Here is a 14,642-nt window from a genome sequence, read left to right as displayed (position 1 = left end):
TATGGGTCTCAACATTATGAAGGTTAAGAAACACTGACCTAGTGGGTATCCAGATGATAATTCAGCAGATCCACTGAGAGGAATGAGCGTGTTTCCCTCCCTGTCCTGGCACGGAATGCATAGGAGCCCTTAAGGAGATCCCCGAAGAGGAGGGGATCTGTAAGACCAGATCAAAGCTGGGATTTGGTTCCTGGTGATAGACACCCCATAAGGACAGGGTCAGATAATCAAGCAGCAGTGTCTCCTTTTGAGAGTCTTGCAGCAAAACCGGGTTGGTTTGTAGGAGTGAGCTTCTCCAACTGTAAGGGGTGATTTGGAGGACTCAGATCCATTTTGTGCCATTCCTCGAGGTGAGAGAAGGTCTCAGTTCTCACCTGAGGGAATGAGGCCCTCCCATACTTCCGCATCTGTATCCAGGTGCTCAGGGATTAACTTTGAGGCGTTTTTTTCCAGGTTCCTGAAGGGACAATACCCTTATGAAGCTTTCAGGGTTCAGGTGAGAGCTGAGAGTAGAATACACAGCCCCTTTCACAATAGGGGGTCCTCAGGTAAAACAGCTTTGCCTCTGTTGTCAACTGGGCACCAAACTGTGGCCTCTTATAGGACTCAGCCCTTTGCCAAGCCCCACTGCCATCCTGTGGGGACTGTATGGATGCCAGTTTCAGAGGCCGCTGCCTGAGGGTGGGCTTGATCACTTTCTGACTCAAGTGTGAGCTGCTGCCGTTCTGCAGGTGCCCTCCTCCATACAGATAGCCCCCAAGTACTCAGCTGCAGCCTTTTCACTGAGCTGCGATAAATAGGAGCCCTTATTTGTAGCACTGTTCCCCTGTCTCACCCTTATATCTACACAGAGACTTGCAGGGCATAAAACATTTTCTTTCTGGAACTTCAAGGCTTCCTTACTTTCAGAGCTAAATGAGTTCAGGATGGCTTACAGCGTCTCCTTCTGCGTACATGGTCCCCAGATAATGCAGGTTCACTAAATGAGGGTCTTTCTCAGAACAAATGGAAGTGTGGGAGTTGGAATTTCCTGAGGGGCTTGATTGCTTTGAGTCAGGGTGAGAGGTGAGGATGGATTGTAGAAGGCTCCAAAGCATTCAGCTTTATGCCCTTTGTACCCATCTGCAGCACACGGACAGGCAACTTGTAGGAATTAGCCTTCTCTGGTTTGTGCCTGTTGAGATCTGGAAGTCAGGGCATGGAGAGAGGCCTCAGTGGTTAAAAACACTTGCTGATCCTGCAGGTTCAATTCCAAGCCCCCACATGCTGGTTCACAACTTCCATTCCAGGAGACGTGTTGCACATAAAATACACATGCAGTCAAAACATTAATACAAATAAATTTTTTAAAAAAAGTATTCTGGGAGTCAGATGAACAAAGAGGATCAGCTGGGCTGTGTGGGAGGCCAGGGTGAGAACTTTGGTGTGCCTTCCGAAGCCCTGCTCCCGATGGAGGCACCCCAAATAATTCGTTCAACCCTGCCCATTTTGTCCCAAGTGAATGAAATGAGCCAAATCAAGAAGACTGAGCTTCAAGTTAGACAACAGCCCAGCGTCAAGTAGGGAATATAAGTCCCACCCAGGGATGAGGAGATTTTGGTAACGGATAGCCCCTGGAAGAGAGACCTTTTTCTTTAAGGGCGCATGCCCTGGTCAGTTTATCATGCTTCAGTGGATGGCCACACTCCAAAGAATATTACATTACATTACAAACTGGTCTCAATGGGTTAAAAAAATGTGACTATAAGCATTAGTGTGTATAGAAGGAATTGGAACTATGAAGATTCGGGGGAAGGGTGGCATATGATTAAAATGCAATGTACAGATTTATCTGAGAGTTAATAAAATAGTTTTAAAAGACGATTGTGCTCTCCATGCCCTCTCCAGGTACTCTTGGAATCAAGGGGAGAGTTTATGGCGAGGAACCCCAAATCCATACTCCTCTGTTGTCCTTTCTGCATGAAAGGGGGTGGTGTGTGCTGGGAGGAATAAGCCTCCATCCTCCAAAGGGACTCTGATTTGGATAACTTTTCGGAAGTAGTTGGGGTGGAGAAGGCCCAGGCACCATGAAGTGAGCCCAGGCTCCATATAGTAAGACTCTGAGGGCAAGTCGAAGAGCTGCTACGTTAGGTCACTCATCTGTACATTGGTAAGTAGTCCTGTACTACATGCGGCTTTGCTGGTCAGGGGAGTGGCCTGCTTCCACCCCAGTAGATCCAAGGTCAGAGCCTTTCTCTGAGGTCCACGGACCAAAGAGGTCCTTGGATACAGTAACAGTCAAGGTGAAATTCCAAGGATTGGCTGAGGACAGCAAACCCCGTATAGTCAGTCAGGCCCTACATATTCCAGCATTGCCATTGCTGTCTGTCCTGCTCTGGTAAGCCTTATGAAGCCCCACCCACAGGTATAGGGACATGTTTTATTATCATGTCTGTCTTCTCTCCAAGGAAGGTGAGCCTGTCCAGTGAAGGATATTATCAGAGCAGCGGAGGAGGCACATCAAGGTTGCCCTAGGAGGTTCTCAGCATTTGTAAGCAATCTAGGTGAGTTACCATAGTGACGACTAAAGGTGTGAAAAAGCACAGCCCCTCCCAAAAGAAGAGATATAATACCTAGCCTTCCTCACTAATGTTGCCAGAAGAGCCCTGGTTGTGTGAGTCCTGTGTCTGTCTCTCCTGTATGCTTCACCATTTGTGCTGGGACTTCTTTGGGGGGGGGTGATGACTTTGTCCTAGGAGTGATTTCAGGTCAGTAGAGGGAACCGCTTGTGGTGAACAGATGGAGGAGTCCCAGGATCAGCCACATCCCAGATGTGGACTTCGGCAGGCCCTGTGTGCCCACAGCACAGAAAGAAGGGCTGTACAGCCTGGCCGTGTTCTGAGGACAACACTGGGAAACACCAAGGGGCATGGTGACTTCTCTCCCTTGGGCAGGAAGGTGGGAGTCTTTGGCGGGATGAGGTGTATTGTGTCATCTGGACATAAGGAGAGATGTCAGGAAGGACAAGTCCGATGAGTGACCCTCAGGTGGACTTAGGAAATCTCAACCTCAACAGAGATGAGCCCAGCAGCACAGCCCACGCAGATGTGAAGGGACGTGGCACCAGCTCGGATATCAAGGAGGTAAGGGACTTGACCAGAGTGCGGACCCTAGTTAAAAACGGGGGTTCCCAGGAACGTGCAAGGTCCAGGTAAGGACCACCAGTGGATGAGTGAAGGAAATCCCTGTCGTGGGCCCCACAAAGACTCCTCACATACCTGATCCCCACAGTCCTGGGTAGGGCTGTCTGTCAGTCTGAGGACCCTGTCGTGTTTGCAGATCAGTGGTTTCAGGGAGCTGAAAGGCCTGGTAACGGGGAGTTTGACTGGAGTCATCAGAGGGAAGATCTCAGGAGTGCCGGGACTCAAGGTGAGGACTAAAGGGGTCCCACCACCTAAACACCTTAGACGATCTGCCCTCCTGTCAGCTGTGTGAGAACCCAGGGAGCAGAGATGAATCCCCTCACCTCATGTTCTCTTCCCGTTGTCTCTCAGAGATAGGCTCTTGGCTTAAAGAAACTAGCCTCAGACCATCAGAGGACGCCATTCAGTCCTTGCCATTTACCAAGGTGAGTGTCAGGCGTGTCACCCATTCCAGGACACGGGGAATACACTGAATCGGGCCCCCTCTTGCAATTGAGCCTGAACAGATAAGAAGCGCTCTCAATCCCCTCTATTCTATGTCAGAGAGGTGACTACCCAAGAGTCCCCTACGGGCCAGCAGAAGTGTGCTGTCCAGCCCTTGACAGGGGAAACCTGAGGGCCCAGAGTGAGCATAGAAGGCCCCGTTATTCCCCACAGTCCACCTTACCCTTCCTAGCTTAAAACTCAGTTTTCAACTAGAACTTTGCAGCTTTGGAATGCTGTCAATATCTCCAGGGGACAAGTCTTGGCCTGAGACTGTCTTCAGTTCCTACACAAGGGCAAAGCCATGTAGCCTCAGAATTTTCAGGGGGTGGGGGCGGTACATACTGGAAGTGTATATCAAGGGTACCAACAGCCTAGATTATAGACACTCCACATTTTCTGGTCCCAAATATTTTGATGGCAGTTCCGAGGTCTCGAGCTCTGTGACTAGGCTGTGCCCCAAATAGCTGGGTCACTTTCTCTTTGGGGCTTTTACGGCTCTAGGGCTGCTAAGCCTCCTTATGACCCTAGACCATCCCTTAAGAGAAATCAAATAACAGGACTTTTTGAGGGCTGTGAGAGAGTGGATGCCAGCAGAGTCCACTCACCCTCTCTCTTTCCTCACCAGGCCTGTGCATCCTCATTGCTGTGACTGGGACACTCTCCTGCCTACTGTTACCAAGGAAAGTCACAATGGACAATCCCCAGGATGCTCATCACTCCAACCTCCCAGACAGTCCTCAGGCCCAATGGGAATTAGACAGTGCCCGGGCCACCATGGCTGCAGCAGGGGAGGAGGAAGTCACCATCTCAGAGGAGGTGTATAGTGGTGGAATACCAGGTTCTCCCCAGAGTCCTCAGAGAGCCCCCTCTCCCCCTGTGGAAGTGGAAATGGCTTCCATTCCTGGGGTCCCATCTGATGAGGCTTTCCTGGAGCAAGTACAAGAGGTGCGAAACATACTGTCAGTGTTGCACAGTGCACTGAACATAAAAGCGTATGACTTGGTGCACTTTCTGATTTCCAAATACGAAATGAAGGAGCTCACTAGCAAGGGGGAGATGCTGGAAGCTATCGGCAGGGAGTATGAGGACTACTACCCTCTGATCTTTAGTAAGGCCTCTGAGTGCTTAAAGCTGGTCTTTGGCATTGACATGATAGAAGTGGACCCTGTCGTCCATACCTATGCCCTTGCCATTGCCCTGGGGCTCACCTATGATGGGATGCTCACTCCTGTCGAGGGCATGCCCAAGACAGGCCTCCTGATAGTTGTACTGGGTATCATTTTCATGCAGGGAAACCAGGTCCGTGAGGAGGTGATCTGGAACATGCTAAAAAACATAGGGTTGCCCAATGAGAGCGATCCTTACCTATGTGAGGATCCCAGGAAGCTCATCTTTGGGGATTTTGTGCAGGAAGGGTACCTGGAATACAGGCAGGTGCCTGACAGCGATCCTCCTTCCTATGAGTTCCTGTGGGGCCCAAGGGCCCGCCTTGAAACCACCAAGATGAAAGTCTTGGAGTTTTTTGGCAGCATAACTAGGACGGATCCCAGAGAATACGCTGAGAAATACGCAGAGGCTTTGAGAGAGGAGATAGAGAGGGCCCAGGCCTGGATCGCCAGGCGGATGGCACTTGTGGCTCTGGCCCGCGCACGCTCTCGTGCACAGGCAGGTCAGTCATCCAGGTACCATGCCATCTGAGAGCTGGTGGGAGGAGCTGGGAACCATTGTAGTTGTATTATTCTGTTTATGTGACTTGGGTTCTTGGTATTCTAAAATGTTAACACTCTTACTAGAAGATCCATTAGTTTTAAGCCTTTAGTAATACATGTACCGTTGTTGATCCGGGTTTGGAGAATTTTATTATTTTGAAAACGAGTGAGAATGACTTAAGTCCTAATTTGTAACATGTCACAGATACCAGTGACATTGAAATTGGAATCTCCTGGACAATGGGAAAGAAAGAACTTGGCAGTAATTTGAGCAAGAATAAAATTGTTTTTTTTATTGTCTTACAATGTTTAGTCTCTCATTCTTGTGAACTAATTAAAATCAAAACTAAAAATCTTGAGTGGAACTTCTTACCCCCAAACTTTCGCTGAGTACCTATTCTTTGCAGAGTTCCTAATTAGCAGTGGGGCATGGCAGAAGCCAGATCTCTCCTCGCCCATGGAAAAGTAAGATAGAGCATAAGCCAGGGCTATGGGTTTCTGTACAGAGTGTAAGGACAGGATCCGCAGCCCTGTCGATACAGCTAGAGGTTCTTTCAGACCAGAAGCAGTAGAATAAGACGCTTGCAAAGGGGTCTTCTGGGCCAAGCAGCCCAGTGTCAGTACTGTATACCAAAGCAGTTTGAGAGTCATGTGGACATGGTAGCTCACAAGGTCCATAAGCCCTGATCCAGGGGATCTGATCCCAATGTCTGACCCTGGGGTTCAGGGACACGTGAGGTGCACAAGTAAACAACGCACCCGTTCACTTACGAGTGGCTATTAGCTGTTAAATAAGTGAGAATCAAGCTGTAATCCACAGGCCCAGAGTGGTTAGGTAAAGAGGAGGGCTCTCGGGGTGGGGTGGGGTGGGGTCACATGGACCTCCCTGGGAAGGAGAAACAGAATACATCTTGCAGGTGGAGTCAGGGTAGGTGGGGACAGAAACCGGAGGGGCGTGGAGGGAGGGATTACAGGGAGAGACAGCTGGAACTGGGGAGCATTTTGGAGGGTAGAAACCTAGTGCAGTGGAAATGTCCTGGAACCTACGAAGGTGACTCCTAGTAATGGAGGATATGAAGTCTGAAGTGGCCATCTTTTGTAGCTAGGCAAAGCTTCCAGTGGTGGCACTGGGTTGCATTTGGCTGAGGTGTTTTTTTTTTTTTTTTTACCTTGGGGTTCCATGGAGATATCCAAACAGACCAGGCTGATGCTCGGACAGAAAGCTGCCTTCAGTAAACTGATAGTGGGGTCCCATTGCCAAGGACAACATTACACAGCACATTTAACCTAGAGAGGTTGATCTAGTGCAAGGAGCCTCCCCTCCCACTTTCTAGTCTTGGTGCAGGAAGGTATTCTGTGGGCTACAGGAAGAGAAACCTGGACACCAACTCAGCCACTAAACCTTCAACCTACAGTCTGTCCTGCCTGCAAAGTGTCCTGGGGTGTGGTGTTATATGGCTTTGAATTTTGTTGCTTGTCCTCTTGCACTGGCCTGAAGCCATGTGATTATTTCTGTTGTTAGCAGTCCTGGAGGTTCCTCTAGTGGGGTTACTGTCTCTGTGTGTTTCGTGTGGGCCAGGCATGTTGGGAGCTGGCAGAGAAAGCTCCAAGCAGTAGGCTATTTGCTAGAGCTTTCCTGGGGCCTTCTCAGGATGGTGGACAATGGGTGTTAGAGCCTACACGCAGCTCATATCTACTGGGTTCCATGTCTGTCCCAGTGGCATCAGAAAGGAGAGTAGCAGGCTTACAGAACTTCAAACTGAGAGGCAAGAGCTGCTTGGGTGCCTCTCAGGCCTCCCTGGTATGATGGATAATAGGTATTGTGGCTGAAGCCCGATTCACCTCTGTTGCTTCACTTTCTGTGACCTGGATGGGCCAGGCTGCCAAGCAGTGGGTGGGTGGAGAGAGATCCAAGCCCAAAGCCACTTGCTCTGGTATCTGGGTATCCCACAGGCACCTTAGGGATATCAGTTGATGCAGGTCACCTTTCTTTGTTAGTTCTCTGTGTCTCAGCTGGGCCTAGCTAGTAAACCACAGGAAGGCTGAGAGAGATCCAAGGCCAAAGCTACTCAGGTGTCCCATGGGCCTTATCTTGATAGCAGCTAATGTGGGTTTTGCTTGTGCCCAACTCAGTTCTCCCTGTTTTCTCTGTGTCCCAGATGGGCCAGACTGGTAAGCAGTGGGTGGGTAGAGAGATATCCAAGCTTGAATCTGCTTGCTCAGGTGTCCCACGGGCCTCTTAGGGACATCAGCTGACTCACCTTTGCTTGTTAGTTCTCTATGTCCTAAATGGGCCAGGCCAGTAAGCCATGGGTGGGTGGAGAGATCCAAACCCAAAGCTGTTCAGTTGTCCCATGGGAGCTAGATAACAGCTACTGTGGGTTGTTGCCCATGCCCAAATTAGCTCTGTCTGTTTGTTCCCTGTATCCCAAATGGGCAAGACTGGTAAGCAGTGAGCAGGAAGAGAGAAATTCAAGCCCAAGCTGCTCTCTTGGGTGTCCCACAGGTCTCTTAGGGGTATAAGCTGATGCAGGTTATGGCCTGTGCCCGACTCACCTTTGCTTCTCTGTGTCCCAGGAGGGCCAAGCTGGTAAGTCTTGAGCAGGTGGAGAGAGATCCAAGCCTAAAGCTGCTTCGATGTCCCTTGGGCCTTATCTAGATAACTAATATAGGTTGTGGTCCACACCTAACTCCTTGTCTCCCACTTTTTGTGAAGAGAACCTCTTCCTATCTACACACCCCATTAACAATGTGCTTCAAGCTCCTCATTCAGCAGACAGTGTTGTTTACTAAAGGGTACAAGACTTTGACAATGCACTCCCGTTTGTCCCTTTAGATGTCTGAAGACAGGCAGTCAGGGAGGCAGAGGAGAAGCCAGTTTATGTCACATACATGTGTCACCACCTTACACATGAGTCATTCCTCTTTACTGGGGTCCTGCCACAGCACAGCACACCTTTCGCAAGCCACTCCTGCCGTTTTCTGCATCACAAAAAAAAAAAAAAAAACGACCAGTAGAACGTGGTGTGGTCAGTATAGCTGCGTTTCAAATTGGCTAGCCTAATCCATTTTGTTTTAGATCTATGGCTACTTGACCGTCAAGAGGGGCAAAACAGATTCCTGGGGAATATTGGAAGGAGCAAATCGATTAATGTGGTTGTGGTGAGCAAGGCACAATCTCCATTCACAAGTGCAGGGCCACATCCAAAAATGGATGAGGCTTTTACCTACCAGACACTCCCCTAGGTTACATAACACCAAGAAAGATGGTATGAAGTCCCAACGGGGTTCCCAACAAACAGACTACGTGTCATACTTGCAGCTGGGAACTGGGTATATAAGCAGATGGATGTGCCTCTTTGTGTGATCAGGCCCTAATGTCCCCTCAAGTGAGAGATGTGCAGCAACCATCTACTCAACCTCATTTCCTAAAAACCCTACTATTTTCTTTGGAAGTAAAAAAAAAAAAATTCCCTGGTAGACATGCCGACTCCAATTTGAAGGGAAAACATGCTTCATCAATGCTTTCATTGTGTCCTGTCTGGAGCCTGCCCCATGGGAAGTAACTGGCTGTCAGTGTGACTAATGCACCTGTTCAGATGTTCCAGTAAGAAGGGTCATGTGGAACATGTGAGACTCACAGGTGAGTAATCATCTGAAGGAGAAAATTCTCAGTCTCCCATAGGATGGGTGATATTGCAGAGGGCAGTAAGGGAAACTACTACTGTCTGAAAAAGCTGGGCATTTCCTGTTAGCTTTCACATGATACCTTCAAATGAGGTGGGTAATATAGGACTTGAAAGTGTCTGCTTAACTATGGGCATGGTAGTGAATGCCTGTAATTCCAACAGTTGGGAAGTACAAGAAGGGTCAGAAGTTCTGGGCTAGCCTGGGCTACATGGCATTGGATGTATGTGATTCTGTTCCAAAAGATAAAAAATTTTTAAAAATTTGAAAAATTGAAAAGTATCTGCTACAGAACTCATAAAAAGTCAAGGCAAGTCTTGTCTCAGAAATAGTGACAGGAGGCAGTATTGTTGCCTTACAAAACTGTAAAAGTTGCACTTTTACCTATAATAGCATTGGTATGTGCATTTCAGTTTTGTCACCATATTATGAAATTCTAAAGCATTAATGTTCCATGATTTTTAATGTGTATGTCTAGTTTTTGTTTATTTAATTTTTATATCCCGGCCAGTTTCCCCTCCCTTCTTTCCTCCAAGTCCCTCTCCCCACCTCCTCTCTTCCTCACCTCCATCCATTCCTCCTCGGTTTTTCTTCAGAATAGGTCAAGACTCCAATGGAGATCAACCAGGCATGTATATCAACTTGCAGTATGACTAGGCACCTCCTTTCCTATTAAAGCTAGATGAGAAAACCCAGTAGGAGAAAAAGATCCATGGGCTATAATTAGTCAAACCATCTCACCCCAGTAGACAAAGAGGTTGTTCACCACTTTCCACTTGATTATTAGAACTTATATGCACACTAGTTACATGAATTATTGTGTAAATATACATCCTTTATACTGAAAAGATAACATGGACATTGGGCTAAAGTAAAACTATGTTTTAAAATAAATATTGCCAAAATTGTACTCAGAAATTATTGGTTACTTTATATTATCATAAACTTACAGGAGGGTTTCAATCCTGAAATCTTCATAGAACATTTGATTTTTTGAGTGACATTTTTGAGTAATATATATTCTGTAAAAACCATATCCAAGAGCCTAAGTAAGAGAAAGGACAGGAAGACTTCAGTGAGTGAAGAGCGTTTCAAGGCTCTAGATAGAAACCATGTGGCAAAAGCCATCTAGGGAATCCCCAGGCTCCCTGCCACTCAGCCGTGTCCACAGTCTAGTACAATGGGAAAGATATAGAGGAAGAAATGAATCAAGTACAGGGTACAAGGCTAGGACTGAGAATTCTAAGCATCATTTCTGTTATGAAGTCTCTGTGGGAAAGCCTGTTGGATGAGTGGACCAGAAGCCATCCAGACACTCCACCTCCTTCACAAATTCCTCCTACCTACGTGATTGATGTACTCATATATAATCCAGGATAAGCAACATCTTTTATTCACTGTAGTGGTTCATAAAACTCTGTCCTGTATGCAAGACCTGGAAAATATCCTAGGTCCTACTGGGGACTGGAAAATAATTTCCTATGCTCAGTGGAGCTACATTGAACCACACTATGTAATAGAATGAGTCGTCATGTGATGACTGACAACTGAGCCATGCTAAAGATATCGTCATGATAAAGATATCACAATAAGCAGTGCCAAGTTGTATTCAGTGGCATGAGATTGGAACACTAAATGTAGAATGCCTGTGGCTAGTTATTTCACCTTTTCAGAGAAGGGCTAGCTTTGCACATCTTTCTTAAATAGGTTCCAATGGTATTTCTGCCTCAGACTTCTTCCTGTGGATTCTGAGTTCTTGGCATTACCTGAGCCAGCCGTTCTGTGGCTGTGGCAGCTGACCTATATTGATCACAGCTACTTGTCTGAGGTAGAGGGTTGTCCTAAAGTATATTTGCACAACTGAAGAAAACTCACTAAGATGGCATGGATTTCCTTCTTAAGATAATGGGGTTACATAGGATACAGCGCAAGAAACACAGTAACAGTCTTTTTAATAGCATTGACATCTTTAAAATACCATTTGGCTTGAAGAATAAACATCCCCAATGATATGGTCAGTGACCACAGGCTATAAGGTCTCATCAGGATAGCTTACTTCCCCTTCATCTGTGTGCTGCCAGGTCTCCCCACCGAGTAGAAGTGATCAAACTGAGGGCACCAGAGTTCACGTCAGAGGCAGTTCCTGCTCTGCCCACTACTGTGGAGAATGAGTTGTCCATTGGCTAGATTTGAACAGGGGGCCAAAGTAATCTATATTGTTCTTTGTTGGTGTAACATTTTGTACAGTTTCCCTGGGTCTGCCAGTCTTGATGGTCTCCTTGTGGGGCTCCTGAACATCCTGGGTCCTTCCATGCCCTCATTCTTCCATACCACTTTCAGCACTCTGCCCAGAGTTCAGCAGTGAGTTCCTGATACCCACTGAGTGGGATAACTCAGAGGACATCTATCTTGGGCCAATATCCACTTATAGGTGAGTATGTATCATGCGTGTCTTTCTGGTTCTGTGTTACCTAACTCAGCATGATCTCTATGAGTTCCATTCATTTGCCTGCAAATTTCAGTGTTTCCTTCCTTTTAATAGCTGAGTAATATTCCATAATATACCAGTTTCTTTATTCATTCTTCAGTTTATGGACATCTAGGTTATTTCTAGATTCTGTCTATTATGACTAAGGCTGTTATGAACATAGTTGAGCAAATGTCTGTGTAGTATGGTGGAACACCTTTCAGATATATGCCCAAGTAGTATGGTTTAGTCTTGCAGTTGCACTATTCCCAATTTTCTGAGAACTCACCAGATGGATTTCCAAAGTGATTTTCCCATGTGCATTCTTACCATCAATAGAGGAGTGTTACCCGTTCTCCACATAGTTTCCAGCATGTGCTGTCACTTGAAATTCTTTACCTTAGCCATTCTGCTAGGATGTGGTCCTTGGCAATGGGACCCCACTATCAGTTTGTTGAAGGCAGCTTTCTGTCCTAGCATCAGCCTGGTCTGTTTGGATATCTCCATGGAACCCCAAGCCAAAAACAAAACAAAACAAAACAAAAAACCGACACCTCAGCCAAATGCAACCCAGTGCCACCACTGGAAGCTTTGTCTAGCTACAAAAGATGGCCATTTCAGACTTCATATCCTCCATTACTAGGAGTCACCTTCGTAGGTTCCAGGATGTTTCCACTGCACTAGGTTTCTACCCTCCAAAATGCTCCCCAGTTCCAGCTTTCTCTCCCTGTAATCCCTCCCTCCACGCCCCTCCGGTTTCTGTCCCCACCTACCCTGACTCCACCTGCAAGATGTATTCTGTTTCTCCTTCCCAGGGAGGTCCATGTGACCCCACCCCACCCCACCCCGAGAGCCTTCCTCTTTGCCTAACCTCTCTGGGCCTGTGGATTACAGCTTGATTCTCACTTACTTAACAGCTAATAGCCACTCATAAGTGAATGGGTGCGTTTACTTGTGCACCTCACGTGTCCCTGAACCCCAGGGTCAGACATTGGGATCAGATCCCCTGGATCAGGGCTTATGGACCTTGTGAGCTACCATGTCCACATGACTCTCAAACTGCTTTAGATTACAGTACTGACACTGGGCTGCTTGGCCCAGAAGACCCCTTTGCAAGCGTCTTATTCTACTGCTTCTGGTCTGAAAGAACCTCTAGCTGTATCGACAGGGCTGCAGATCCTGTCCTTACACTCTGTACAGAAAACCATAGCCCTGGCTTATGCTCCATCTTACTTTTCCATGGGTGAGGAGAGATCTGGCTTCTGTCATGCCCCACTGCTAATAAGGAACTCTGCAAAGAATAGGTACTCAGTGGAGGTTTGGGGGTAAGAAGTTCCACTCAAGATTTTTAGTTTTGATTTTAATTAGTTCACAAGAATGAGAGACTAAACATTGTAAGACAATAAAAAAAAACAATTTTATTCTTGCTCAAATTAATGCTAAGTTCTTTCTTTCCCATTGTCCAGGAGATTCCAATTTCAATGTCACTGGTATCTGTGACATGTTACAAATTAGGACTTAAGTCATTCTCACTCGTTTTCAAAATAATAAAATTCTCCAAACCCGGATCAACAACAGTACATGTATTACTAAAGGCTTAAAACTAATGGATCTTCTAGTAAGAGTGTTAACATTTTGGAATATCAAGAACCCAAGTCACATAAACAGAATAATACAACTACAATGGTTCCCAGCTCCTCCCACCAGCTCTCAGATGGCATGGTACCTGGATGACTGACCTGCCTGTGCACGAGAGCGTGCGCGGGCCAGAGCCACAAGTGCCATCCGCCTGGCGATCCAGGCCTGGGCCCTCTCTATCTCCTCTCTCAAAGCCTCTGCGTATTTCTCAGCGTATTCTCTGGGATCCGTCCTAGTTATGCTGCCAAAAAACTCCAAGACTTTCATCTTGGTGGTTTCAAGGCGGGCCCTTGGGCCCCACAGGAACTCATAGGAAGGAGGATCGCTGTCAGGCACCTGCCTGTATTCCAGGTACCCTTCCTGCACAAAATCCCCAAAGATGAGCTTCCTGGGATCCTCACATAGGTAAGGATCGCTCTCATTGGGCAACCCTATGTTTTTTAGCATGTTCCAGATCACCTCCTCACGGACCTGGTTTCCCTGCATGAAAATGATACCCAGTATAACTATCAGGAGGCCTGTCTTGGGCATGCCCTCGACAGGAGTGTGCATCCCATCATAGGTGAGCCCCAGGGCAATGGCAAGGGCATAGGTATGGACGACAGGGTCCACTTCTATCATGTCAATGCCAAAGACCAGCTTTAAGCACTCAGAGGCCTTACTAAAGATCAGAGGGTAGTAGTCCTCATACTCCCTGCCGATAGCTTCCAGCATCTCCCCCTTGCTAGTGAGCTCCTTCATTTCGTATTTGGAAATCAGAAAGTGCACCAAGTCATACGCTTTTATGTTCAGTGCACTGTGCAACACTGACAGTATGTTTCGCACCTCTTGTACTTGCTCCAGGAAAGCCTCATCAGATGGGACCCCAGGAATGGAAGCCATTTCCACTTCCACAGGGGGAGAGGGGGCTCTCTGAGGACTCTGGGGAGAACCTGGTATTCCACCACTATACACCTCCTCTGAGATGGTGACTTCCTCCTCCCCTGCTGCAGCCATGGTGGCCCGGGCACTGTCTAATTCCCATTGGGCCTGAGGACTGTCTGGGAGGTTGGAGTGATGAGCATCCTGGGGATTGTCCATTGTGACTTTCCTTGGTAACAGTAGGCAGGAGAGTGTCCCAGTCACAGCAATGAGGATGCACAGGCCTGGTGAGGAAAGAGAGAGGGTGAGTGGACTCTGCTGGCATCCACTCTCTCACAGCCCTCAAAAAGTCCTGTTATTTGATTTCTCTTAAGGGATGCTCTAGGGTCATAAGGAGGCTTAGCAGCCCTAGAACCGTAAAAGCCCCAAAGAGAAAGTGACCCAGCTATTTGGGGCACAGCCTAGTCACAGAGCTCGAGACCTCGGAATTGCCATCAAAATATTTGGGACCAGAAAATGTGGAGTGTCTATAATCTAGGCTGTTGGTACCCTTGATATACACTTCCAGTATGTACCCCTCCCCCTGAAAATTCTGAGGCTACATGGCTTTGC

At 47.4% G+C, this 14,642-nt stretch overlaps 2 protein-coding genes across 2 annotated transcripts; one reads left to right on the top strand and one right to left on the bottom strand.

The window, feature by feature from the left end:
* The first annotated feature begins 4,358 nt into the window (after nucleotides 1–4,358).
* On the top strand, nucleotides 4,359–5,366 carry LOC127185514 (melanoma-associated antigen 10-like). Its single transcript, XM_051141947.1, has one exon. It carries the CDS (start codon nucleotides 4,359–4,361, stop codon nucleotides 5,364–5,366), a length of 1,008 nt encoding a protein of 335 aa, XP_050997904.1.
* A 7,875-nt stretch (nucleotides 5,367–13,241) lies between these two features.
* Nucleotides 13,242–14,249, bottom strand: LOC127185513 (melanoma-associated antigen 10-like). Its single transcript, XM_051141946.1, has one exon. The coding sequence runs from the start codon at nucleotides 14,247–14,249 to the stop codon at nucleotides 13,242–13,244; it is 1,008 nt and encodes a 335-aa protein (XP_050997903.1).
* Between the last annotated feature and the right edge of the window lie 393 nt (nucleotides 14,250–14,642).

Source organism: Acomys russatus, chromosome X (genome assembly GCF_903995435.1).
Source record: "Acomys russatus chromosome X, mAcoRus1.1, whole genome shotgun sequence".
NCBI classification, from domain to species: domain Eukaryota; kingdom Metazoa; phylum Chordata; class Mammalia; order Rodentia; family Muridae; genus Acomys; species Acomys russatus.
This window is presented reverse-complemented; position numbering and strand designations above follow the sequence as displayed.

Excerpts from the sequence above, each read along its gene's own strand:
- LOC127185514 (XM_051141947.1), top strand. The coding sequence starts at position 4,359 with ATGGACAATCCCCAGGATGCTCATCACTCCAACCTCCCAGACAGTCCT.
- LOC127185513 (XM_051141946.1), bottom strand. The coding sequence starts at position 14,249 with ATGGACAATCCCCAGGATGCTCATCACTCCAACCTCCCAGACAGTCCT.